Source organism: Bombina bombina, chromosome 3 (genome assembly GCF_027579735.1).
Source record: "Bombina bombina isolate aBomBom1 chromosome 3, aBomBom1.pri, whole genome shotgun sequence".
In the NCBI taxonomy this organism is placed as follows: Eukaryota; Metazoa; Chordata; class Amphibia; order Anura; family Bombinatoridae; genus Bombina; species Bombina bombina.
The window spans coordinates 1,140,127,372-1,140,154,670 of NC_069501.1; the positions used below are offsets into that span (position 1 = coordinate 1,140,127,372).

Genomic DNA, 27,299 nt, shown 5'->3' on the forward strand with positions numbered 1-27,299 from the left:
GTACTCGGTTACTAAAGAGGTTTACTAAATGGCACATGGTTACTAAAGAGGGTTACTAGATGGTACTTGGTTAAAAAAGAGGGTTACTAAATGGTACATGATTACTAAAGAGGGTTACTAAATGGTACATGGTTAAAAAAAGAGGGTTACTAAATGGTTCATGGTTAAAAAAGAGGGTTACTAAATGGTACATGGTTTAGGAAATTAATCTTACAAGGAAATACTTGTGACCTTAATACATATAGCTCAGAGGAGAAAAGAAAAGGTTATACAGCTGCATTGCCTTACAAGCAGCAACATCCCCTAAAAGGGACAGTATAGTCCAAGATAAACTTTCATGATTCAGATAGAGAAATAATTTGAAACACTTTTCCAATTTACTTTTATAACCAATTTTGCTTTGTTCTCTTGGTATTCTTAGTTGAAAGCTAAACCTAGGAGGTTTATATGCTAATTTCTAAGCCCTTGAAGCCCGCCTCTTCTCTCAGGGCATTTTGACAGTTTTTCACCACTAGAGGGTGTTAGTTCATGTGTGCGATATAGATAACACTGTGCTCATACACATGGAGTTCAGGTGAGCCAGCTCTGATTGGCTAAAATGGATATCTGTCAAAAGAACTGAAATAAGGGGGCAGTTTGCAGAGGCTTAGATACAAGGTAATCACAGAGGTAAAAAGTGTATTTATATAACTGTGTTGGTTGTGCAAAACTATGGAATGGGTAATAAAGGGATTATCTATCTTTTTAAACAATAACAATTCTGGTGTTGACTGTTCCTTTAAAAAAAAATTTTTTTTAATTTTTTTTTTATTGAAGTCAAAAACCAATACAGAGTATAGGGTATGTCTCAAAACATTCACGAGACAATGTGTACAGAACATAATTAGGAGACAATGTATTCTAGTATCTCAAACATTTCCATATAATGTGGGCTATCACATAAAGAGACTTCAGTTTTGTTTTAGAGTATAACAAATGTAATATAAGCAAAAATGGTCCTCTCCTAGCTATATACAAAGAGAAGTAAGGTGGCTAATCAGATAAGTGAAAGACTAGGGAGGAGGTAACTCTATAGTTATATGGGGAAGAGGGATGCAGCGGGAAAGAGCCGCTCAAAATATAATAGGGAGGGGGTGGGGGGGGGGAGGCGGGGGGTGGAGCCAGTTAGTATGTCCTCACCAGGAACAAATTTAGGTGGGACTAGAGTATTATTACTTAAAATAAACAAAATCACACTGATCTAAACCTTTGTAATCCTATAGAGGGGGCCTGGAAACATTTAATATATTATCAAGTGGAGGGGGGACGTTAGAATAGTTGGGGACTGGGGGGCCTGGGGAACCTCTGGGTGAGCCCCTCTCCTAGGGGAGTGCCACCTATAGGCGATGTGGGAAAAAGGAGAAGGGATATGACCCGCAGGCATAAGTACCAGCGGGAAAGGGAGGAGAGAGGCTCAATCAAGACAACTATTATGTACTAGTAATATGAGCAAGAGCATAGATAAATTAGGAATGACAGTCAGACAGTCACAGAAAATGATAGCCAGTAACCAATAATATAGATATAACACAACATTTAGGCAAAAGAAAGGTCACGTATACCCATATAAACAACAATAACTATTGAACACAATATAGAAAACCAGGATATACTAGGGAGAGTCTAGATTACATATATACGGTCGAGGCTAACTAGAGCAAAGCTAAATAATATCTCCACCACGGCCGCTGGCAGAGACACAACATCCGCTCATTCAATAAAGTCATCTTACTAGCTGCTAATATGAAATATAGGTATCTTAAATACTTTGAGCCTTCACCTACTACAAATAATCCAATCTAGCAAACATAGACAGTAGGAGTATTATTGGAAAATTTCCCTGCATACATGAAATAGATAGGAATAAATGGCTCAAGCCTAAAAAATTTTAAATAAAATATACAACCATAAATAAGTTAAATTGGAAAATATTTTACCCATACATATCCATGAACCCCTCATGTCTAGCCTGAGAGAAATATATAAATGAACTTATAAGACATATATAATAACAGTAAACAGGTTTACCTAGAAAATAAATTAAGATGGAGTAATGAACCTTGTCCAGGGAACAAGAGTTAGGACACGGGTGCCGCTAGTGAGTAACCAAGCGTCCTGTAGAATAGTATTTTCTGCAAAAATTAAGCTAACCTACACCTAAGGGACACATCAACTGTATGATGGAGCTATAAGGGTCTATAGGTCAATCTGCGAAACTATCCTGCTGAATATAGATAAGGGGGTGCAAAACATATTAGATGTAAGAATAACCCTAAAACCTGCTGCACTAGAATCTGTAAGCTATACTTACTGTAGAGGGTGGCTGAAGTATACTAATTGCAGTGTGGGAAAGGTGTGGTAAGGATAGTGTCTATTAGTCCATCTAAATCTTACCTTACTAATAGGCTATATGTGGGAGTCAGAGGAGCTTTAAATATTGTAATACATGCATTTAAGTAGAGCTAGTATACTTGAAGAGGACAAGTTATTCTGATAGCCTGGTTTAGAATAAAGGAGCAGTATGAGATTTAACACTATGGCCATATGAAACTATCTCTAGACAGATATGGAGATATGCTTCTGTTTATAGCTTATAAAATGATTATACAGCGATTGCAAGACTCTAGTTTTGGGAATATCTCATAATGTGCTAAGCCATGAAGATAGTCTAAATGATATCATATTTGTGGGATGGTGTGCCGCCTCTATTAGTACCGGACGGGGGGGGGGGGGGTTAAATTTAGATAAGCTTGGAATATTTTAGCAGATTTGTGGACAGGTGGGTGTTTGGGGTCAAGTATATGTAAATAAACATAATGTAAGTATAATCTTACCCAAACATCCCCTTCTAGGGGCAATAAGGTATAAAATACATATAAATAATGTTAACAACCACATAAACATTCAATCTCTATAGCTAAAATTATAAAAAGGAGAACTGAGAAACAAAAATCAGCCTGTCTAAACCCCAGCTAAGATGTCAGAAATTCTTACTAAAGGTACACCACATATACCTACAAAGTAATTATTGATATACCAGTAACAAGAATGACTCAAATATTATACAAAGCTGTGATGATCTAAAATTAGAAGTTCTGTATCCAGGTCAGAGAGCAGAATTTAGGGTGACTGCGTAGTGAAAACAAAATACACAAAATATACACACTACAAAAAATAGAAAATAAAGCGGACCCCTCAGTAAAGATATCAAAACTTATGTAGGGGGCAAACAGTAAAGGCTAGACATCCAGGGGGAAATATATCAGAACTGGGCAGTAATGTTCCGAATTTTACTAAGAGGTCAGTGGATTAGAGTATTGAACGTTTCCTAGGACAGTGGGTCTAGAGCAAAGCCTCATGGAGACTAAGTTCGCAGTCTGAGCATAGAGAGTCTCTTATCCGGGCAAAAAGTCAAAAAGTTTGGCTCGTGTGAGAATCTGCTCAGCAGTAATGCGAGTCTGCGGTGTCCAGGCGTGACCTCCCGGATCAAAAGGGCCTTCCAAGAGATTGCGGTAATATGTGCCATCAATCCTCTGAGACCTAAACGGTAGCACACTGCTAACAGGCGATGCTGGCCCTGAGGAACACCACTCCGATTGCCTCTTATTTGGAGGTAAGTAACCAGACGCACCGCAACCTCCCAAAAGGATCATAGCTGAAAAAATGCAGAGGTTAAAGTACTGTGTGACTCCAATGTAGCTGTAGCGGTCTGTGGGGTTTATTCTCGCAATCGCAGGTATAGCGTCCCTGACTGCAATGCTGTAGGCTGGCGGCAAAGGTTTCATCTGGCTCCGGATCATAAGGTAGGCGTCCCGCCATCTAGGTTCTAAGAGGGTCTTCCTCTGTGCGATCGGATGCATATTTTCTAGCCTCACTGGGCTTATCGTGTCCCTCACAGAAGAGCCTTTGCAGAGTAAAGTGGGTTCCACAGGGTGACTGGGTGTTTCAGTAATGAGATCAGTCCCTGAGTCCGCTGCCCTTTCCACCGATAAAGGAGGTTGCACTAAGCAAATCGTGAGATTGGTAACATTCAGCCTGCCTTGTACCGGTAACTCCTGTTGCTCCATAACATTCCTTAGGCTGACTGATAGATCCTCAAAGCCGGCTGAAATTTGTAAGCTGAGCTCCCTCAGGGCCTCGTGGATAACCAAAGAGACCTCCTCCATACTTGATGCTGCTACTTCGGAAGGCTGTAGAAACCTGGGTGTTTCCTAGCTGACACTGTCGGTCAGAGGGAAAAACTGATAAAGTAACAAAAGGTCTTCTAATAATGTTGATGCAATCTTGCAGGTTCTGGGTAGGTTTTGGGGGTAATTTGTGAAGAATTGGCCCCAGTTTGACATTATATTAAGTAAATTTCTGCAGGAGTCCTCTTACATGCGTCTGCCCTGCTTGGCTGTTGGCTCCGCCCCCCCGTCCCTTTAAATTTTAACTAGCCAGTCCCAGTTTCTGCGACCCACTGGAAATTCTCTGTATTATGGTAGGCCAATCCGGCCTTATAATGATCTCAAGTTAGTCTCAGGAGTAGTTTTCCGAAGCACCTCTTCACAGAAATAGTGGTTGATTCATAAAATAAGTCCCCCCCCCCCCCCCCCCTGTTTTTAATGTCATTTTTGGGCATAATATTTTTTGCTCAGGGAATAACATTTTTATTTTATTTTTTGCAAAACACTTGAACACACACATACGCATAGTCACAGACACATATGCACACAGAGGTATGCACATGCACACAGTCCCACACACATATCGGCAGTGGAGGCTCCTCCATATGCGCACAGCCGCACGTGAACCACCAGCCCAAATGAAAAAAATGTAATAAATTCTGAATAAAATATGTTTCCAATGGCCCCCCCATTGGAAAAATTATATTTAATTTCTACCCCAAAAAAGTAAAAGCCAAACTGTTTTTTTTAGAGAAAAATAAAAGTTTTAACTTTTTTTCTTAATTTTATTTAACTGCACGTGTGGTTATAGCCTACATGCCTGTCATATCCCAGCCTCCAACCCATCCCTATACTGTCTTAATCACACAGTTCAGCCTGTGCGAGTGAGCAGAGGTGGTGCTAACGGTCCGTATACGTGACGTCATCACTCTAGTCACGTGATAGACGAGGCTCCTCTCCCTCAACGGTGCAAAATCTCATTGTGGAGATAGTCATTGAGCTGAAAGGAGCTCATTTTGCGCAGTTAGTCAGTGACCAAGTGTTGGAAGTTGGTGGCGTGGGCACTGGGTGGTAGAAGAGAAGTTAAAACAGAAGTTGACAATAGAGAGAGACAGAGTAGAGTAGGGACTGGAGTGAGAATATTGTTTTGTTAACAACAGAGTTACTTACTAAGTTTAACAGCATATTAATTTTAGATAAAGAGAGACTGAGTGGCTGAGCACTGCAGCAGACTAGTTTTAATTACTAGTTAACGTTGTCACGGCTGCTGCCTGCTGTAATTATACTAGATTACTAGTTAAAAGTATTTTAGTTTTTAGATTTAGTCTGAGTTGTTCAAACAAATAATAATAAAAAAACAAAAAACAAAATGAGCAGTTAACTGCTGCAGATAGGCAGTAAACCTGCATATTTTAACTTTTTATTTTATCCCCACTGACTCCAATATTTAACTTTATATTTATTATTTAGTTTACCCCTGACTGCTATATTTAACTGCTGCAGTGCAGGAAGGAAGCCTTTTTGTATACTATTTGTTGTTGGATGGTGGGACTGGAGGGATAGCTGATGAGAGGAGTTCCTTTATTTAGCTGGTTAACACAGTTATTTTAAAGTACACCTTAAAAGTGAACCCCCATTTGAATAACCCACGAGCCACCACTGCATATCAGTATCTATTGCTGCAATATATATATATATATATATATATATATATATATATATATATATATATATATATATATATAAATATATTTAAAAAAAAAAGATTTCTTAAAACAATAATTCCCCAAACATAATACTAAGTGCTGAAACCCAGAAAAACTACAAATACCTAGATACAATAAAAGAACACACTACTTTGTTTGAACTGAAGTAGTTTATAAATCACCGGTCATAATGCACAGCTGAATATCTCACAACAGTGAGTGGATGCTTCAATAATTGCTGCACATCACATCTAGTGATGACCCTGCAGCATGTTATCTTCTCTGCAACACACCCATACCTGAAAAAAAAAAACATTACCTCCAGTGCTCTCCTGCAATAAATCACATTTGGTACTTTGCTTGCTGAATACTATATCATGTTCCCTTCTTTTACCTCTATATATGTTAACTAATTTGCTGGTTAGGGTTAGCACATTGTGTAGCAAAAATATAAGTTCACCCAAAACACAAATTTAGGATAGATATTTTTAAATTCATGGTGACAAGAATGATTCACTAATGAATGAGTGATCAACTAATGAATCCTCAAATATGCTGCTCTAGACCAGTAGACCTGATATGTGCATGAATGCCCCCTAACCCAGACTCTGCATTATGTTTATGTAGCATATTACAATCTCTACTTCCAGCAAATTGAACCCAGTAGCTATGTGGTGCTAAACACACTGCATTCCCCCTGTAGAGCAGTTTATCTATTGAAGAGTATTGAATACAGTATTTAACACATGACAGATCACTGCACAGTTAGGTAATTCTTTGTAAACAGCTCAGGCTGAGGACAGGGACAGGAACTGTTTAATTAAAACAGAAATGAGCTTAGATTCAAGTTATAATGATATGATAAACGATTAAACATATTTTTTAAATTCATAGTATTTTTTTCCACTGCAGATTGGATAGGTCTAGCCTAGACCTATCCTATATGCAGTGGAAAAATTACTATATTATTAAAAAAGTGTTTAATCGTGGCAGCTGCTAGCTCTTCTACCTATACTAAAGTACTGAGTCTAACAGACTCTAACTCTCAGTCTCCGGACAGTCTCAGCAATATTTCAGTTGGTGGCGCTGACGGCTGTAGCAGCCTTACCCCTACCTGAGTTAAATGGTGAGGAGTCCCAGACTGTCCACTCAGCTGACTGCCTTACTGCTGGGCGCTCCTCAATGAATCTCCCTGTCACACTTCTAACCGCTTGGCCTGGGAGATCACGTGCATGACTCCCTCAAGCCATGTACCCCAACAGACAGGAAGGCGGTCACGTGACCGCTTGGCGGTAAGCCGTCTGTCAAATTTTTTTTTTAAAGTCACATATGCGTGCAGCGGCTGGGGCAAGTGCCGCCCCCCCAACATTTGCTGTTCTAGGCACGGGCCTTGTTGGCCTATGCATTAATACGCCCCTGGGTGGTATAGAAAAATAGTGTAAAGAAAATGTCAAGAATGACTGGGACATGCATATCCTACAAATTTATTAAAGATATATTGAATCTGGTTGAGTTGTTTAAGCAAAGAATACCAAGAGAACAAAGCAAATTTACACAGTGTATGTGAGTCATTAACTGCAACATTGACTTTACTATTCTTTTTAATTGTAATTACATACTTGTAGTAAACTCATAATAAATGTGCAATTAAAAAGCATGGCCAATCCTATATTATAAAAGACAAGAGTTTGTCTGAAGCCGTCATGCGCAGTTCAGACAAACTCTTGCAGCTGATCGCACGCGCACCCACCCGACAGCAGCGCGAGGACCCGGCAGCACAGCTGATCGCAAAAACCAAAGCAGCGCGAGGACCGGCATGTGGAGGCGCACAGGAGAGAGAGAGAGAGAGAGAGAGAATTAAATATAACACAACACGGCCCGTGTGAACGGGCTTTAGGACTAGTTTATCATAAATAATTAAAAACTTCAACTGATTTTCCCCCTGCAGTCAAACAATGTGATTATTCCTTGTTAAATAACAGACCTCCAATATGTCCTCATCTAAAAGTGAAGGTTCTGAGCTCTGTCCTGATTTGCTGAATATTCCCTTAGCCCTGCCCATACACAACCCAGACATGCCCACTGATTGGTTGACATGCCCCCACAATCCCCCCCACTATACAACCCACACAACAATGATGGCCCCACTCAACCCTAATACCTAGCCACAGATGTTGGGTGGTAAGAAATAAAGTGTAGGTGGTAGCTGATAACCTTACATTTAGAAACTGCTAGTAATAAAAATATACATTAGAGAAATCTATATGATTTTTTTTAAAATGTATATTTTGTTAGTAGCGGTTGTTAAGTTTACAACTGGAATGTGCATCTGTCCTTATTATTGTTCTTTCATTTATTTTTGTAACTTTATTCAGATTTGTTTTTTGTTACTTTTTAGTGGTCTAATCGGTCGCAGTTGGGCCATGGTATTTGCAAGTGGCGGCTTTCCAGTGAAACTCTACGATGTTGTAAAAGAACAAGTTGCTTCAGCCCTGGAGGACATACGGTACCTTTATATCTTATACATACACTTCTAAGCCCTGTGATGCAAAATATGCTGAGCATTACAACATTTTAAAAAAAAATGATTATGATAATGATGTTAAAGGGTCAGTAAACGTAGAAATAAATGTTAGATCATTCTGCACTACGGGACACCTGTAAAAAAATAAAATAATAAAGGGATTTTTTAAAGATTTTTTTTTTTTTTTAAATAATTTTTATTGAGGTTAACTTCACATTACAATACAACTGTGATACATCGAAATATGCATGAATACAACACAATATGCACATATGAAACACATAAAGTCTATTCTGTTTCATCACAGGGTAATCCAATCAAATAAGAAATAAACTTAACCTCTCTTTTTCAATTTTAGAACAGAATAAAGTGTAAAAATACTGACATATGAAAGTGGACAAAAGAACAGTCTAAATTGTTGAGAATAATGCAAATATTAATATCCATCATAAGACTGAATAATCTATACTTCTTTTTCTTTACCTTTTTTTTTGAACTGTACACACATTTGGTGGCCAGTTAGTCACCTGAGGACCCACTGAGCCAAAAGCATTTGAAATATACACCTATATAGTTGAACGTATCCAGAAAGACCAACCACAGAGTAGTTAGAAAAGGGAGAGAAGAGGAAAGAGGAAGAGAGAAAAAAAAAAAAAAAAGAGGGGGAGAGGGTGATGAGGAAATGGGTGGGTAGGGGAGGGGGGAAGGGGGAGGAGTTAGTTGATGTATGGAGCCTACAGCTACTGTTCCCATTAGCTGCCCTGCAACAGAATCAGTTCAGGTGCTTCCACTTTGCCCAGATTTCCGAATGCAAAAAGACTTTATTACGTTGAGTAAAGATTGGACCCTCCATTATCTCCAGATAGGACATGGTTTTGACTACTTCTCCCCATGTAGGTGGTGTTTGCTGTCTCCATAATCTCGCTATAGCTAGTTTGGCTGAGATAAGTATATAAACGGAGAGTAAGGCCTCTGGGGGTGTGGCTGTGTCTAAGTTTAAGTGCAATAAAGCTGTTTGCGGGAAGTTGTGTAAGTGGGGAATTAGGTTTCTACATTTGTGTGAGATAACTTGCCAGAAGGTAGCCAATTTCGGACATTCCCACCAAATATGGGCCGGCGAACCCACCATCCCACACTGCCTCCAGCATAGTGGAGAGTTAGTCTGAGAAATGTTGTATAACCTAAGCGGGGTGAGATGCCACTGTGTACAGATTTTAAGATATAACTCTAGTAGTGTAACACAGTGAAGTGCTTGTTTGGTTAGAGCCACCGCTCGGGCCCATTCGTCCTGTTCCGTTCGGAAGTGAAAAGCCTTTCTCCAACATAGGTGTGTCCGGTCCACGGCGTCATCCTTACTTGTGGGATATTCTCTTCCCCAACAGGAAATGGCAAAGAGCCCAGCAAAGCTGGTCACATGATCCCTCCTAGGCTCCGCCTACCCCAGTCATTCTCTTTGCCGTTGTACAGGCAACATCTCCACGGAGATGGCTTAGAGTTTTTTAGTGTTTAACTGTAGTTTTTATTATTCAATCAAGAGTTTGTTATTTTAAAATAGTGCTGGTATGTACTATTTACTCTGAAACAGAAAAGAGATGAAGATTTCTGTTTGTAAGAGGAAAATGATTTTAGCAACCGTTACTAAAATCGATGGCTGTTCCACACAGGACTGTTGAGAGGAATTAACTTCAGTTGGGGGAACAGTGAGCAAACTTTTGCTGCTTGAGGTATGACACATTCTAACAAGACGATGTAATGCTGGAAGCTGTCATTTTCCCTATGGGATCCGGTAAGCCATTTTTATTACAGACAGTAAATAAGGGCTTCACAAGGGCTTGTTAAGACTGTAGACATTTTCTGGGCTAAATCGATTCATATATAAACATATTTAGCCTTGAGGAATCATTTAATATGGGTATTTTTGTAAAATAATATCGGCAGGCACTGTTTTAGACACCTTATTCTCTAGGGGCTTTCCCTAATCATAGGCAGAGCCTCATTTTCGTGCCGGTATTGCGCACTTGTTTTTGAGAAGCATGACATGCAGTCGCATGTGTGAGGAGCTCTGATACATAGAAAAGACTTTCTGAAGGCGTCATTTGGTATCGTATTCCCCTTTGGGCTTGGTTGGGTCTCAGCAAAGCAGATACCAGGGACTGTAAAGGGGTTAAAGATAAAAACGGCTCCGGTTCCGTTATTTTAAGGGTTAAAGCTTCCAAATTTGGTGTGCAATACTTTTAAGGCTTTAAGACACTGTGGTGAAATTTTGAACAATTCCTTCATACTTTTTCGCAATTGCAGTAATAAAGTGTGTTCAGTTTAAAATTTAAAGTGACAGTAACGGTTTTATTTTAAAACGTTTTTTGTACTTTGTTATCAAGTTTATGCCTGTTTAACATGTCTGAACTACCAGATAGACTGTGTTCTGAATGTGGGGAAGCCAAGGTTCCTTCTCATTTAAATAGATGTGATTTATGTGACACTGAAAATGATGCCCAAGATGATTCCTCAAGTGAGGGGAGTAAGCATGGTACTGCATCATTCCCTCCTTCGTCTACACCAGTCTTGCCCACTCAGGAGGCCCCTAGTACATCTAGCGCGCCAATACTCCTTACTATGCAACAATTAACGGCTGTAATGGATAATTCTATCAAAAACATTTTAGCCAAAATGCCCACTTATCAGCGTAAGCGCGACTGCTCTGTTTTAGATACTGAAGAGCATGAGGACGCTGATGATAATGGTTCTGATATGCCCCTACACCAGTCTGAGGGGGCCAGGGAGGTTTTGTCTGAGGGAGAAATTTCAGATTCAGGGAAAATTTCTCAACAAGCTGAACCCGATGTGATTACATTTAAATTTAAGTTGGAACATCTCCGCGCTCTGCTTAAGGAGGTGTTATCCACTCTGGATGATTGTGAGAATTTGATCATCCCAGAGAAACTATGTAAAATGGACAAGTTCCTAGAGGTCCCGGGGCCCCCAGAAGCTTTTCCTATACCCAAGCGGGTGGCGGACATTGTAAATAAAGAATGGGAAAGGCCCGGTATACCTTTCGTCCCTCCCCCCATATTTAAAAAATTGTTTCCTATGGTCGACCCCAGAAAGGACTTATGGCAGACAGTCCCCAAGGTCGAGGGGGCGGTTTCTACTTTAAACAAACGCACCACTATACCCATAGAAGATAGTTGTGCTTTCAAAGATCCTATGGATAAAAAATTAGAAGGTTTGCTTAAAAAGATGTTTGTTCAGCAGGGTTACCTTCTACAACCAATTTCATGCATTGTCCCTGTCACTACAGCCGCGTGTTTCTGGTTCGATGAGCTAGAAAAGGCGATCGATAGTGATTCTCCTCCTTATGAGGAGATTATGGACAGAATCCGTGCTCTCAAATTGGCTAATTCTTTCACCCTAGACGCCACTTTGCAATTGGCTAGGTTAGCGGCGAAAAATTCTGGGTTTGCTATTGTGGCGCGCAGAGCGCTTTGGTTGAAATCTTGGTCAGCGGATGCGTCTTCCAAGAACAAATTGCTTAACATTCCTTTCAAGGGGAAAACGCTGTTTGGCCCTGACTTGAAAGAGATTATCTCTGATATCACTGGGGGTAAGGGCCACGCCCTTCCTCAGGATAGGTCTTTCAAGGCCAAAAATAAACCTAATTTTCGTCCCTTTCGTAGAAACGGACCAGCCCCAAGTGCTACGTCCTCTAAGCAAGAGGGTAATACTTCTCAAGCCAAGCCAGCCTGGAGACCAATGCAAGGCTGGAACAAGGGAAAGCAGGCCAAGAAACCTGCCACTGCTACCAAGACAGCATGAAATGTTGGCCCCCGATCCGGGACCGGATCTGGTGGGGGGCAGACTCTCTCTCTTCGCTCAGGCTTGGGCAAGAGATGTTCTGGATCCTTGGGCACTAGAAATAGTCTCCCAAGGTTATCTTCTGGAATTCAAGGGGCTTCCCCCAAGGGGGAGGTTCCACAGGTCTCAATTGTCTTCAGACCACATAAAGAGACAGGCATTCTTACATTGTGTAGAAGACCTGTTAAAAATGGGAGTGATTCATCCTGTTCCATTAGGAGAACAAGGGATGGGGTTCTACTCCAATCTGTTCGTAGTTCCCAAAAAAGAGGGAACGTTCAGACCAATCTTGGATCTCAAGATCCTAAACAAGTTTCTCAAGGTTCCATCGTTCAAAATGGAAACTATTCGAACAATTCTTCCTTCCATCCAGGAAGGTCAATTCATGACCACGGTGGATTTAAAGGATGCGTATCTACATATTCCTATCCACAAGGAACATCATCGGTTCCTAAGGTTCGCATTCCTGGACAAGCATTACCAGTTCGTGGCACTTCCTTTCGGATTAGCCACTGCTCCAAGGATTTTCACAAAGGTACTAGGGTCCCTTCTAGCGGTACTAAGACCAAGGGGCATTGCAGTAGTACCTTACTTGGACGACATTCTGATTCAAGCGTCGTCCCTTCCTCAAGCAAAGGCTCACACGGACATAGTCCTGGCCTTTCTCAGATCTCACGGATGGAAAGTGAACGTAGAAAAGAGTTCTCTATCTCCGTCAACAAGGGTTCCCTTCTTGGGAACAATAATAGACTCCTTAGAAATGAGGATTTTTCTGACAGAGGCCAGAAAAACAAAACTTCTAAACTCTTGTCAAACACTTCATTCCGTTCCTCTTCCTTCCATAGCGCAGTGCATGGAAGTAATAGGTTTGATGGTAGCGGCAATGGACATAGTTCCTTTTGCGCGCATTCATCTAAGACCATTACAACTGTGCATGCTCAGTCAGTGGAATGGGGACTATACAGACTTGTCTCCAACGATTCAAGTAAATCAGAGGACCAGAGACTCACTCCGTTGGTGGCTGTCCCTGGACAACCTGTCACAAGGGATGACCTTCCGCAGACCAGAGTGGGTCATTGTCACGACCGACGCCAGTCTGATGGGCTGGGGCGCGGTCTGGGGACCCCTGAAAGCTCAGGGTCTTTGGTCTCGGGAAGAATCTCTTCTACCGATAAATATTCTGGAACTGAGAGCGATATTCAATGCTCTCAAGGCTTGGCCTCAGCTAGCAAAGGCCAAGTTCATACGGTTTCAATCAGACAACATGACGACTGTTGCGTACATCAACCATCAGGGGGGAACAAGGAGTTCCCTGGCGATGGAAGAAGTGACCAAAATCATTCAATGGGCGGAGACTCACTCCTGCCACCTGTCTGCAATCCACATTCCAGGAGTGGAAAATTGGGAAGCGGATTTTCTGAGTCGTCAGACATTACATCCGGGGGAGTGGGAACTCCATCCGGAAATCTTTGCCCAAATTACTCAATTGTGGGGCATTCCAGACATGGATCTGATGGCCTCTCGTCAGAACTTCAAGGTTCCTTGCTACGGGTCCAGATCCAGGGATCCCAAGGCGACTCTAGTAGATGCACTAGTAGCACCTTGGACCTTCAAACTAGCTTATGTATTCCCGCCGTTTCCTCTCATCCCCAGGCTGGTAGCCAGGATCAATCAGGAGAGGGCGTCGGTGATCTTGATAGCTCCTGCGTGGCCACGCAGGACTTGGTATGCAGATCTGGTGAATATGTCATCGGCTCCACCATGGAAGCTACCTTTGAGGCGAGACCTTCTTGTTCAAGGTCCGTTCGAACATCCGAATCTGGTCTCACTCCAGCTGACTGCTTGGAGATTGAACGCTTGATCTTATCAAAACGAGGGTTCTCAGATTCTGTTATTGATACTCTTGTTCAGGCCAGAAAGCCTGTAACTAGAAAAATTTACCACAAAATATGGAAAAAATATATCTGTTGGTGTGAATCTAAAGGATTCCCTTGGAACAAGGTAAAGATTCCTAAGATTCTATCCTTTCTTCAAGAAGGATTGGAGAAAGGATTATCTGCAAGTTCCTTGAAGGGACAGATTTCTGCCTTGTCTGTGTTACTTCACAAAAAGCTGGCAGCTGTGCCAGATGTTCAAGCCTTTGTTCAGGCTCTGGTTAGAATCAAGCCTGTTTACAAACCTTTGACTCCTCCTTGGAGTCTCAACTTAGTTCTTTCAGTTCTTCAGGGGGTTCCGTTTGAACCCTTGCATTCCGTTGATATTAAGTTATTATCTTGGAAAGTTTTGTTTTTGGTTGCAATTTCTTCTGCTAGAAGAGTTTCAGAATTATCTGCTCTGCAGTGTTCTCCTCCTTATCTGGTTTTCCATGCAGATAAGGTGGTTTTACGTACTAAACCTGGTTTTCTTCCGAAAGTTGTTTCTAACAAAAACATTAACCAGGAGATAGTCGTGCCTTCTTTGTGTCCGAATCCAGTTTCAAAGAAGGAACGTTTGTTGCACAATTTGGATGTTGTTCGCGCTCTAAAATTCTATTTAGATGCTACAAAGGATTTTAGACAAACATCTTCCTTGTTTGTTGTTTATTCTGGTAAAAGGAGAGGTCAAAAAGCAACTTCTACCTCTCTCTCTTTTTGGATTAAAAGCATCATCAGATTGGCTTATGAGACTGCCGGACGGCAGCCTCCTGAAAGAATCACAGCTCATTCCACTAGGGCTGTGGCTTCCACATGGGCCTTCAAGAACGAGGCTTCTGTTGATCAGATATGTAGGGCAGCGACTTGGTCTTCACTGCACACTTTTACCAAATTTTACAAGTTTGATACTTTTGCTTCTTCTGAGGCTTTTTTTGGGAGAAAGGTTTTGCAAGCCGTGGTGCCTTCCATTTAGGTGACCTGATTTGCTCCCTCCCTTCATCCGTGTCCTAAAGCTTTGGTATTGGTTCCCACAAGTAAGGATGACGCCGTGGACCGGACACACCTATGTTGGAGAAAACAGAATTTATGTTTACCTGATAAATTACTTTCTCCAACGGTGTGTCCGGTCCACGGCCCGCCCTGTTTTTTTAATCAGGTCTGATAATTTATTTTCTTTAACTACAGTCACCACGGTATCATATGGTTTCTCCTATGCAAATATTCCTCCTTTACGTCGGTCGAATGACTGGGGTAGGCGGAGCCTAGGAGGGATCATGTGACCAGCTTTGCTGGGCTCTTTGCCATTTCCTGTTGGGGAAGAGAATATCCCACAAGTAAGGATGACGCCGTGGACCGGACACACCGTTGGAGAAAGTAATTTATTAGGTAAACATAAATTCTGTTTTTCCCAGGCCAATGTGTAAGCTGACCTGTAGAAAAGGGGGGAGTTCATCAGATCTTTGTAGGAAACCGATAGCGACCTAGGAATCCTCACGCTGCTGATCCATCTTTTTTCCCACATAGTGGGTGCTCTGGGAGGTTGATTTAAAAATCCCCAGGATTTTAATAGGCTTCTAAGCCTCCAGAACTCAAATAGAAGAAGTTGGGGTGGATTATAATTATTGGTAAATTGTGTGGTCGTGATGAATTGGCCGTTGAAAAACAGATCTGCTATGCAGTGAATTCCATGCTCCTGCCACAGATGGGGGTGGGAGTCTCTAAGGGCCGCTAGCAGGCCCGTTAGGGAGTGAACGGGAGAAGGATGTGGGGCTATCTGAGGGAGCGAGCGCAATCTATCCCATAGCCGGAGGGCATGAGAGATTATTGTATTCTGGATTTTGTAAAGCGACCTGACATGCTTGGGTAACCAAATGAGGTCATGTAGGGTAAGAGGACTAGGGAGCATTGCTTGTTCTAGTATTTGCCATTTGTTTTTGCCGTCTGTGATCTTCCATGCTAGGACTTGAGAGAGCCTTGAAGCTTCATGGTAATACGTTATGTTAGGGGCGCCCGCGCCCCCGCACAATAGTGGTTGCTGGAGTATTCTAGTAGCGACCCTAGGGTGCTTATTTTTCCATATATACTTATTGCAAATTTGTTGAAATTTGCCAATCAAACATTTAGGAACAGGGATAGGGAGTGAACGGAACAGGTATGTGAGCTTGGGAAGCAGGAGCATCTTGAATGCAGCAATACGTCCCAACCAGGAGATACATGGAACACTCCACCTGTCAGTACAAGATTGGAACTGCTGGAGGAGAGGATTAAAATTAGACTCTATTATAGTGGGGATGTTCCAGGAGAGATAGACTCCAAGATGTTTGATCCTCTGCTGGGACCAATTAAATGGGTACCGTTGTTGAAGTTCTGTAAGATCAGTATCTGACACGTTAATGGAATATGCCTCCGTCTTGTTGATGTTGAGCTTGTAGTAACTAATCTGTCCAAACCTATCCAGCAACTTAAAAAGGGCAGGGAGGGAATGGAGAGGATCGCTTAGGAATATGGTTAGGTCATCCGCGAATAAGGCGGTTTTCTTCTGTTATGTGTGATCAGTCCACGGGTCATCATTACTTCTGGGATATTATCTGCTCCCCTACAGGAAGTGCAAGAGGATTCACCCAGCAGAGTTGCTATATAGCTCCTCCCCTCTACGTCACCCCCAGTCATTCTCTTGCACCCAAAGACTAGATAGGAGGTGTGAGAGGACTATGGTGATTATACTTAGTTTTTATAACTTCAATCAAAAGTTTGTTATTTTACAATAGCACCGGAGCGTGTTATTACTTCTCTGGCAGAGTTTGAAGAAGAATCTACCAGAGTTTTTCTTATGATTTTAACCGGAGTAGTTAAGATCATATTGCTGTTTCTCGGCCATCTGAGGGAGGTAAAAGCTTCAGATCAGGGGACAGCGGGCAGTTGAATCTGCATTGAGGTATGTAGCAGTTTTTATTTTCTGAATGGAATTGATGAGAAAATCCTGCCATACCGTTATAATGACATGTATGTAAGTATTCTGGGGATGGTATTTCACCGGAATTACTCTGTAAAAGTACATTAAACCTTTTTATAGGTATTTAATTCATGTTAAACGTTTTTGCTGGAATGTAGAATCGTTTGCATTTCTGAGGTACTGAGTGAATAAATATTTGGGCATTATTTTTCCACTTGGCAGTTTGCTTGTTTTGATTATGACAGTTTCGTTTCTCTCTCACTGCTGTGTGTGAGGGGGAGGGGCCGTTTTTGGCGCTCTTTGCTACGCATCAAAAATTTCCAGTCAGTTACTCTTGTATTTTCTGCATGATCCGGTTCAGCTCTAACAGAACTCAGGGGTCTTCAAACTTCTTTGAAGGGAGGTAGATTCTCTCAGCAGAGCTGTGAGACTTATGTAGTGACTGTGTTTTAAAACGTTGCTGTGATTTTTATGTTTAAAATTTAATTAGTGTTACTTTACTAATGGGAACAAACCTTTGCTAACAAGTTGTGTTGTTTTTTAAAGAGTGATGCTATAACTGTTTTTCAGTTCATTATTTCAACTGTCATTTAATCGTTTAGTGCTTCTTTGAGACACAGTACGTTTTTGTTAAATAAGATTGTAACCAAGTTGCATGTTTATTGCTAGTGTGTTAAACATGTCTGATTCAGAGGAAGATACCTGTGTCATTTGTTCCAATGCCAAGGTGGAGCCCAATAGAAATTTATGTACTAACTGTATTGATGCTACTTTAAATAAAAGCCAATCTGTACAAATTGAACAAATTTCACCAAACAGCGAGGGGAGAGTTATGCCGACTAACTCGCCTCACGTGTCAGTACCTGCGTCTCCCGCCCGGGAGGTGCGTGATATTATGGCGCCTAGTACATCTGGGCAGCCATTACAGATAACATTACAAGATATGGCTACTGTTATGACTGAAGTTTTGGCTAAGTTACCAGAACTAAGAGGCAAGCGTGATCACTCTGGGGTGAGAACAGAGTGCGCTGATAATTCTAGGGCCATGTCTGATACTGCGTCACAGCTTGCAGAGCATGAGGACGGAGAGCTTCATTCTGTAGGTGACGGTTCTGATCCAAGCAGATTGGATTCAGATATTTCAAATTTTAAATTTAAATTGGAAAACCTCCGTGTATTACTAGGGGAGGTCTTAGCGGCTCTTAACGATTGTAACACTGTTGCAATACCAGAGAAAATGTGTAGGTTGGATAAATACTTTGCGGTACTGGCGAGTACTGACGTTTTTCCTATACCTAAGAGATTAACTGAAATTGTTACCAAGGAGTGGGATAGACCCGGTGTGCCGTTCTCACCCCCTCCAATATTTAGAAAGATGTTTCCAATAGACGCCACCACACGGGACTTATGGCAAACGGTCCCTAAGGTGGAGGGAGCAGTTTCTACTTTAGCTAAGCGTACCACTATCCCGGTGGAGGATAGCTGTGCTTTTTCAGATCCTATGGATAAAAAATTAGAGGGTTACCTTAAGAAAATGTTTGTTCAACAAGGTTTTATATTGCAACCCCTTGCATGCATCGCGCCGATTACGGCTGGGGCAGCATTTTGGATTGAGTCTCTGGAAGAGAACCTTAGTTCCGCTACGCTGGACGACATTACGGACAGGCTTAGAGTCCTTAAACTAGCTAATTCATTCATTTCGGAGGCCGTAGTACATTTAACCAAACTTACGGCTAAGAATTCAGGATTCGCCATTCAGGCACGTAGGGCGCTGTGGTTAAAATCCTGGTCGGCTGATGTAACTTCTAAGTCCAAATTACTTAATATACCTTTCAAGGGGCAAACTTTATTTGGGCCCGGTTTGAAAGAAATTATCGCTGACATTACAGGAGGTAAGGGCCACGCTCTACCTCAAGACAAAGCCAAGGCTAAGGCTAGACAGTCTAATTTTCGTCCCTTTCGGAATTTCAAAGCAGGTGCAGCATCAACTTCCACTGCACCAAAACAGGAAGGAGCTGTTGCTCGTTACAGACAAGGCTGGAAACCTAACCAGTCCTGGAATAAGGGCAAGCAGGCCAGAAAACCTGCTGCTGCCCCTAAGACAGCATGAACCGAGGGCCCCCGATCCGGGACCGGATCTAGTGGGGGGCAGACTCTCTCTCTTCGCCCAGGCTTGGGCAAGAGATGTCCAGGATCCCTGGGCGCTAGAGATCATATCTCAGGGATACCTTCTAGACTTCAAATTATCTCCCCCAAGAGGGAGATTTCATCTGTCAAGGTTGTCAACAAACCAAATAAAGAAAGACGCGTTTCTACGCTGTGTACAAGATCTATTATTAATGGGGGTGATCCATCCGGTTCCGCGGTCGGAACAAGGACAAGGGTTTTACTCAAACCTGTTTGTGGTTCCCAAAAAAGAGGGAACTTTCAGGCCAATCTTGGATTTAAAGATCCTAAACAAATTCCTAAGAGTTCCATCGTTCAAAATGGAAACTATTCGGACAATTTTACCCATGATCCAAAAGGGTCAGTACATGACCACAGTGGATTTAAAGGATGCTTACCTTCACATACCGATTCACAAAGATCATTACCGGTATCTAAGGTTTGCCTTCTTAGACAGGCATTACCAGTTTGTAGCCCTTCCATTCGGATTGGCTACGGCTCCAAGAATCTTCACAAAGGTTCTGGGTGCCCTTCTAGCGGTTCTGAGACCGCGAGGAATTTCGGTAGCTCCGTACCTAGACGACATTCTGATACAAGCTTCAAGCTTTCAAACTGCCAAGTCTCATACAGAGTTAGTTCTGGCATTTCTAAGGTCGCATGGATGGAAAGTGAACGAAAAGAAGAGTTCTCTCTTGCCTCTCACAAGAGTTCCATTCTTGGGAACTCTTATAGATTCTGTAGAAATGAAGATTTATCTGACAGAAGACAGATTAACAAAGCTTCTAAATGCATGCCGTGTCCTTCATTCCATTCAACTCCCGTCAGTAGCTCAATGCATGGAGGTGATCGGCTTAATGGTAGCAGCAATGGACATAGTACCTTTTGCACGCCTACATCTCAGACCGCTGCAATTGTGCATGCTGAGTCAGTGGAATGGGGATTACTCAGATTTGTCCCTCACTCTGAATCTGGATCAAGAGACCAGAAACTCTCTTCTATGGTGGCTTTCTCGGCCACATCTGTCCAGGGGGATGCCGTTCAGCAGGCCGGACTGGACAATTGTAACAACAGACGCCAGCCTTCTAGGTTGGGGCGCTGTCTGGAATTCTCTGAAGGCTCAGGGACAATGGAGTCAGGAGGAAAGTCTCCTGCCAATAAACATTCTGGAATTGAGAGCAGTTCTCAATGCCCTTCTAGCTTGGCCCCAGTTAAAGACTCGGGGGTTCATCAGGTTTCAGTCGGACAACATCACGACTGTAGCTTACATCAACCATCAGGGAGGGACAAGAAGCTCCCTAGCGATGATAGAAGTATCAAAGATAATTCGCTGGGCAGAGTCTCACTCTTGCCACCTATCAGCAATCCACATCCCGGGAGTGGAGAACTGGGAGGCGGATTTCTTGAGTCGCCAGACTCTTCATCCGGGGGAGTGGGAACTTCATCCGGAGGTCTTTGCCCAAATACTTCGACGTTGGGGCAAACCAGAGATAGATCTCATGGCGTCTCGCCAGAACGCCAAACTTCCTCGCTACGGATCCAGATCCAGGGATCCGGGAGCGGTTCTGATAGATGCTTTGACAGCACCTTGGAACTTCAGGATGGCTTATGTGTTTCCACCCTTCCCGCTGCTTCCTCGATTGATTGCCAAAATCAAACAGGAGAGAGCATCAGTGATTCTAATAGCGCCTGCATGGCCGCGCAGGACTTGGTATGCAGATCTAGTGGACATGTCATCCTGTCCGCCTTGGTCTCTACCTCTAAGACAGGACCTTCTGATTCAGGGTCCATTCAAACATCAAAGTCTAACTTCTCTGAAGCTGACTGCTTGGAAATTGAACGCTTGATTTTATCAAAACGTGGTTTTTCTGAGTCGGTTATTGATACCCTGATACAGGCTAGGAAGCCTGTTACCAGAAAGATTTACCATAAAATATGGCGTAAATACCTATACTGGTGTGAATCCAAAGATTACTCCTGGAGTAAGGTTAGGATTCCTAGGATATTGTCTTTTCTACAAGAAGGTTTAGAAAAGGGTTTATCGGCTAGCTCATTAAGGGGACAGATCTCAGCTCTGTCCATCTTGTTGCACAGGCGTCTGTCAGAAAATTCAGACATCCAGGCTTTTTGTCAGGCTTTAGCTAGGATCAAGCCTGTGTTTAAAACTGTTGCTCCGCCATGGAGTTTAAACTTAGTTCTTAACGTTTTACAGGGTGTTCCGTTTGAACCCCTTCATTCCATTGATATAAAATTGTTATCTTGGAAAGTTCTATTTTTAATGGCTATTTCCTCGGCTCGAAGAGTCTCTGAGTTATCAGCCCTACATTGTGATTCTCCTTATCTGATCTTTCACTCAGACAAGGTAGTTCTGCGTACTAAACCTGGGTTCTTACCTAAGGTTGTCTCTAACAGGAATATCAATCAAGAGATTGTTGTTCCATCCTTGTGTCCAAATCCTTCTTCAAAGAAGGAACGTCTTCTACACAATCTGGATGTAGTTCGTGCCCTCAAGTTCTACTTGCAGGCAACTAAAGATTTTCGCCAAACTTCTTCCCTGTTTGTCGTTTATTCTGGACAGAGGAGAGGTCAAAAAGCTTCTGCTACCTCTCTCTCTTTTTGGCTTCGTAGCATAATACGTTTAGCCTATGAGACTGCTGGACAGCAGCCTCCTGAAAGAATTACAGCTCATTCCACTAGAGCTGTGGCTTCCACTTGGGCCTTTAAGAATGAGGCCTCTGTTGAACAGATTTGCAAGGCTGCAACTTGGTCTTCGCTTCATACTTTTTCCAAATTTTACAAATTTGACACTTTTGCTTCTTCGGAGGCTATTTTTGGGAGAAAGGTTCTTCAGGCAGTGGTTCCTTCTGTATAATGAGCCTGCCTATCCCTCCCGTCATCTGTGTACTTTTGCTTTGGTATTGGTATCCCAGAAGTAATGATGACCCGTGGACTGATCACACATAACAGAAGAAAACATAATTTATGCTTACCTGATAAATTCCTTTCTTCTGTTGTGTGATCAGTCCACGGCCCGCCCTGTTTTTTTTAAGGCAGGTAAATATTTTTTAAATTATAATTCAGTCACCACTACACCCTTGGCTTCTCCTTTCTCGTTGGTCTTTGGTCAAATGACTGGAGGTGACGTAGAGGGGAGGAGCTATATAGCAACTCTGCTGGGTGAATCCTCTTGCACTTCCTGTAGGGGAGCAGATAATATCCCAGAAGTAATGATGACCCGTGGACTGATCACACAACAGAAGAAAGGAATTTATCAGGTAAGCATAAATTATGTTTTTTGCAGGGTACTCTCTAGTTCCACTCCCCGGATATCAGGACTACCTCTGATCGCCTCAGCTAGCGGCTCCATGACTAGAGCGAAGAGCAGCGGAGAGAGGGGACAGCCTTGGCGCGTCCCATTGGTGATCGGAAAGGTCGGGGAGCGAAATCCCAGACCTCTAACCGAGGCCGAGGGGGCTGAGTACAGAGCTCTAACACTAGAGCAAAATCCCGGAGGGAAGCCAAACTTATCAAGGACCTCAAATAGGTATGTCCAGTTGACCCTATCAAAAGCCTTTTCGGCATCTAAGGCTAGGGTCGTGCAGGAAAGATTACGCTGCTTGGCTTCGAAGTATATATTGAGGATCCGGCGAGTGTTATCTGGTCCTTCCCGACCTGGGGTAAAGCCTACTTGATCGCCGTCCAACAGTGACGAGAGAACTTTATTTAATCTAAAGGACAAAAGTTTCGCCATCAGCTTCACATCAACATTGATCAGTGAAATGGGGCGGAAGTGTTCGCATACGTTAGGGGTTTTACCCGGTTTCGGGATGGTCACTATGGTCTCCTCTAAAAGCTCAGTTGGTAGGGTGCCGGACTGTCTGGCCAGGGAGCAGACTCTAGTAAGAAGTGGAGATAGCTGGAGTCTGAACATTTTATAGAACAGAGCTCCAAAACCATCAGGACCTGGGGCTTTGTGGGATTTTAGGGAGTTGATGGCATGTAGGACTTCTTTAATACTGAATGAAGCATCAAGCAGATCTCTCTGATCTGCCGTCAAGGTCGGCAAAGAGATGGTGTCTAGGAAGTCCTGAATATGCTGTGAAGTCGGGACACGTTGGGTAGGGGAGCTCGCCAGGTTATATAATGCGGAGTAATAAGAAGCAAAGGCTTTCCCTATGTCTGCTGGGAGCCGGACATTTCCCTGGGGTGTTTTGATATATGGGATACGGGCTTCTGCGGTCTTTTGCTTACGTTTGTTGGCCAATAGCCTGTCTGCTTTGTTTCCCTTGGCATAAAATGTTTGTTTGAATTTCTGAACCTGAGTCTGTTGCCTTTTTAATTCTAGGGCTGCAATTTTTGTCTTAATGGTTTCAATTTGGGTGAGAATTTGCGGGTCTAATGATGCTACATGTAATGTGTTCAGGTTTCTCAGGGAGACATGGAGTTGGGCGAGCGAACTACCCAACCGTTTCTTATGCTCTGCGTTCAATTTAATGAATACCCCTCTAAGAAAGGCCTTGAGGGTGCCCCACAAACAGAAGTCGTTAACTGCGCCATTATCGTTTATACTTAGAAACTCGGAAATCTCTTTCCGGATCAGTGCAACCTGATCTGGACTAGAAAGGAGATGTTCCGGAAGCGTCCAGGAGGATCTAAAGGGTGTGCTATTGGGATTTTTTAGAATAAACTGGACCGAGGAGTGGTCAGACCATGTACACTCAGGCATAAGTACCGATTGGACCGAGTCTAAAAGTCTCGGTTCACAAAAAAAGTAATCGATCCTGGTGTAGGTATTGTGTACTTTGGAATAATAGGAGTAGTCCCTTGAGGAAGGATGGTGGGAACGCCAGATGTCGAACAGATTATGTTGGGCCAAGAGGTTGTTGAAATGTTTTGCAGTCCTAGAGGCTTGTTTGTCACAGGGTTTAAGCTTAGGAGAGCGTCTATCTAATGTTGTATCTAGTAGCATATTGAAATCCCCAGCTAGTAGTAAATTTTGAGTTTTATGAGAGGCCAGCAATCTTAAAAACTTCCTAAAGGCTCTTATTTGTCCGGAGTTTGGGCCATAGTAATTGGCAAGAGTGTATGGAGTATCATCTATCCTGCAGGTCAGTATCAGGAATCTACCCTTTGGGTCCTTAAAGGTTTCTACTTTCTCAAAGAGAACGGATTTATGTATCAGAATAGCTACACCTCTCGATTTCCCCAGATATGAGGCTGTCTCCACTATCGGGTATTGTTTACATCGAAAGGGTATAGGGGTTCCATCTGCCCAATGGGTCTCCTGGAGAAAGGCTATTTTAGTTTTGGCGCGAGTTAAATAGCTAACTAATCTACTTCTCTTGTTAGGGGTATTGAGCCCTCTAGTGTTAAGTGAGGTACAGATAAGGGACATGTTGAAGTGATGTTAAGGAGAGGTGGGGAGTGAGAAAGCAGAAGAAGAGGAGGAAGAGAGAAGGGAAAAAAAAAAAAAAAAGGACAGGGAAAAATGGAGGTAGCGCTAAGAGGCTAGGAGGGGAAGGGAATGAAAGAGAAGTGTAAAAAGTGAAAAGACAGAGAAGGTTGGTTGTTCTTAAACTTCTAATAGAGTACAAAAAGATATTACGTTCAGTCAAATATATAGTAGTACAGATAAATTGGCAAATAGGTATTGCGGTATGGTCAAGAGAAACCGCGTTAATCGTCTTCCCTAATAGGGGAAGCACATTTAAGTGGAGGGATTAAGGGGGCTTGGGTTTGTGGGGGGGGGGGGAGGTTGTTGAAAACTATGAAATAATGTACTGTTAACAGCTGGTCAGGTAATGGGGGTTGCCAGCCGCACCACAGTTTATCAGTGGATTGTTAAAGAGTGATGGGTGGGGAAAAGATAGGATAACGGCCTTATAGCCTGTCCAATGAAGAGGTGGCGTGACAATTGGAGTTATGTGACAGTGACAATAGAGAACTTTCAATATACTTACAAGAAAACAGCAATTCAATACATAAAACAGCAATCAGAACAACAAACAATTTGTAACTACAATACTATAACAGACAGTCGGGTATGCATCTCGGTGTAGACCTTACAGAATAAGTTGAGGAGTCGAGACTATGGTGTATTGGTGTAGACAGTGAGCTCAACTGATGATCTATTCAAGGTGCGTGGTCCACTGGTCTTGCTACTGTGAGTTTGTAATGGGCAGCTGAGATTTTAGAGCTGTGGTAGAGTACTCTGATATATGGGGTGAAGTGTTCTGTTAACAATTAAGTGTTCGGAACTCTATATGAGCGGGTGTGCTGTAGGGATTCTTCAAGTGTGGATTTTTTAAAGATTTAAACCCCCAAAACTGTGCTTACCTTAACCTCTTCTGTTTCTTTCAAAAGTGTGTCACAGGCACATTTTTTGTTGAAACTTAGAGGGACTTGAAACCCAAAATTTTTCTTTCATGATTCAGATGGAGCATAATTTAAATAATAAAAAAAAAAACTTTCTAATTTGCTTCTATTATGAAATTTGCTTCTTCTCTTGGCATCCTTTGTTAAGGGAGCAGCAATACACTACTGGGAGCTAGCTAAACACATTAGGTGAGCCTATGACAAAAGGCATATAAGTGCATCAACAGTTAGCGATCAGGTGTAATGATGCACTTAGATGCCTTTTGTCATTGGCTCACTCCTGCTTCTCCTTTAACAAAGGATGCCAGAAGGAGATGCAAATTTCATAATAGAAGCAAATTTGAATTTTTATTTTATTTTTAATTTATGCTCTATCTAAATCATGAAAGAACAATTTGGGTTTGAAGTCCCTTTAAGTTTCAACAAGAAATGTGATTCTATAACACTGTGCACTCAAAAAGAATATTCAGTCAAATCAGAATGATTTTTGTTCAGTTTATTTATCCTCAACTTTATAGGATCAGCTGGCAACCTCCAAAAGAAAGAGAGGCACTAAATAGTGAGACGGTATACTGTAGATATTTTTTAGGATAGTACTCACACTTTATAGCACTAGGACTTAGCTAAGTTTTAAAGGCACAACGCTATACTTATCCTGTTAAAGGGCCATAATACCCAAATGTTTAAACACTTGAAAGTGCTGCAGCATAGCTGTAAAAAGCAGACTAGAAAATATCACCTGAACATCTCTATGTAAAAAAGAAAGATATTTTACCTCAAAAGTTCCTCAGTAGCCACCTCCCATTGTAAAGGATTTCTAAGCAGTATTTTAGTGTGTCTGTCCTGGGACATCTGAAGGGACTAGCATTGTGCACTCTCATCTTATTTCACCAATCAGGTAAAGGAAGCTTACTATGAAATCTCATGAGAGTTAAGTGAAATCTCATGAGATCACAGTAAAAGAGTTCATGACCTCAGCACTGCTGATGCTGATTGGCTGCTGTTCATTTCTTAATTTTTTTAATTGTTTTACCTGCAGCTGGGAGCAGCTGAGTATAAGTTTTTACACAGAACTTACTCTGCTGAGCTGAGGAGATTGTGAGGTAAAATATCTTCCTTTTTTACATAGAGATGCTCAGGTGATATTTTCCTGTCAGCTTTTTACAGTTATACTGCATCAGTTTCAAGTGATTTAGCATATGAGTATTATGTCCCTTTAATATAGCACACCAGGGCCTCTATTTAACAAGGTCTGGCGGACCTGATCCGACAGTGCGGATAAGGTCCGCCAGACCTGGCTGAGTTTTGGAGAGCAATACGCTCTACGTATTCAGCATTGCACCAGCAGCTCACAAGAGCTTCTGGTGCAACGCCGCCCCCTGCAGAATCTTGCGCGATGTGACTTTTTCACAATAAATTTCCATTGCGCAGGTATTACAAGTGTTGAAAAATCGCAATTGTGCGTGTGCATTCGCCTTTTACTCAACAATCCTTTGCACGCTTGAAGAGATGTAGTTAACAGCTTTGCGCAACAAAAAAGTTTCACATAACAATTCCAAAATACATTACAAAGTACAGTTACACTCATATTAAAGTGAAAGTAAATCC

General features: G+C 42.2%; 1 protein-coding gene across 1 annotated transcript in view; it reads left to right on the forward strand.

Annotated features, from left to right (window-relative positions):
• Nucleotides 1–27,299, forward strand: part of CRYL1 (crystallin lambda 1) — a 582,977-nt gene that overhangs the window by 34,199 nt on the left and 521,479 nt on the right. The window contains exon 2 of the mRNA XM_053708526.1: nt 8,310–8,417. Coding sequence (XP_053564501.1) covers nt 8,310–8,417 — 108 coding nt within the window. The remainder of the gene's footprint in view (nt 1–8,309; nt 8,418–27,299) is intronic.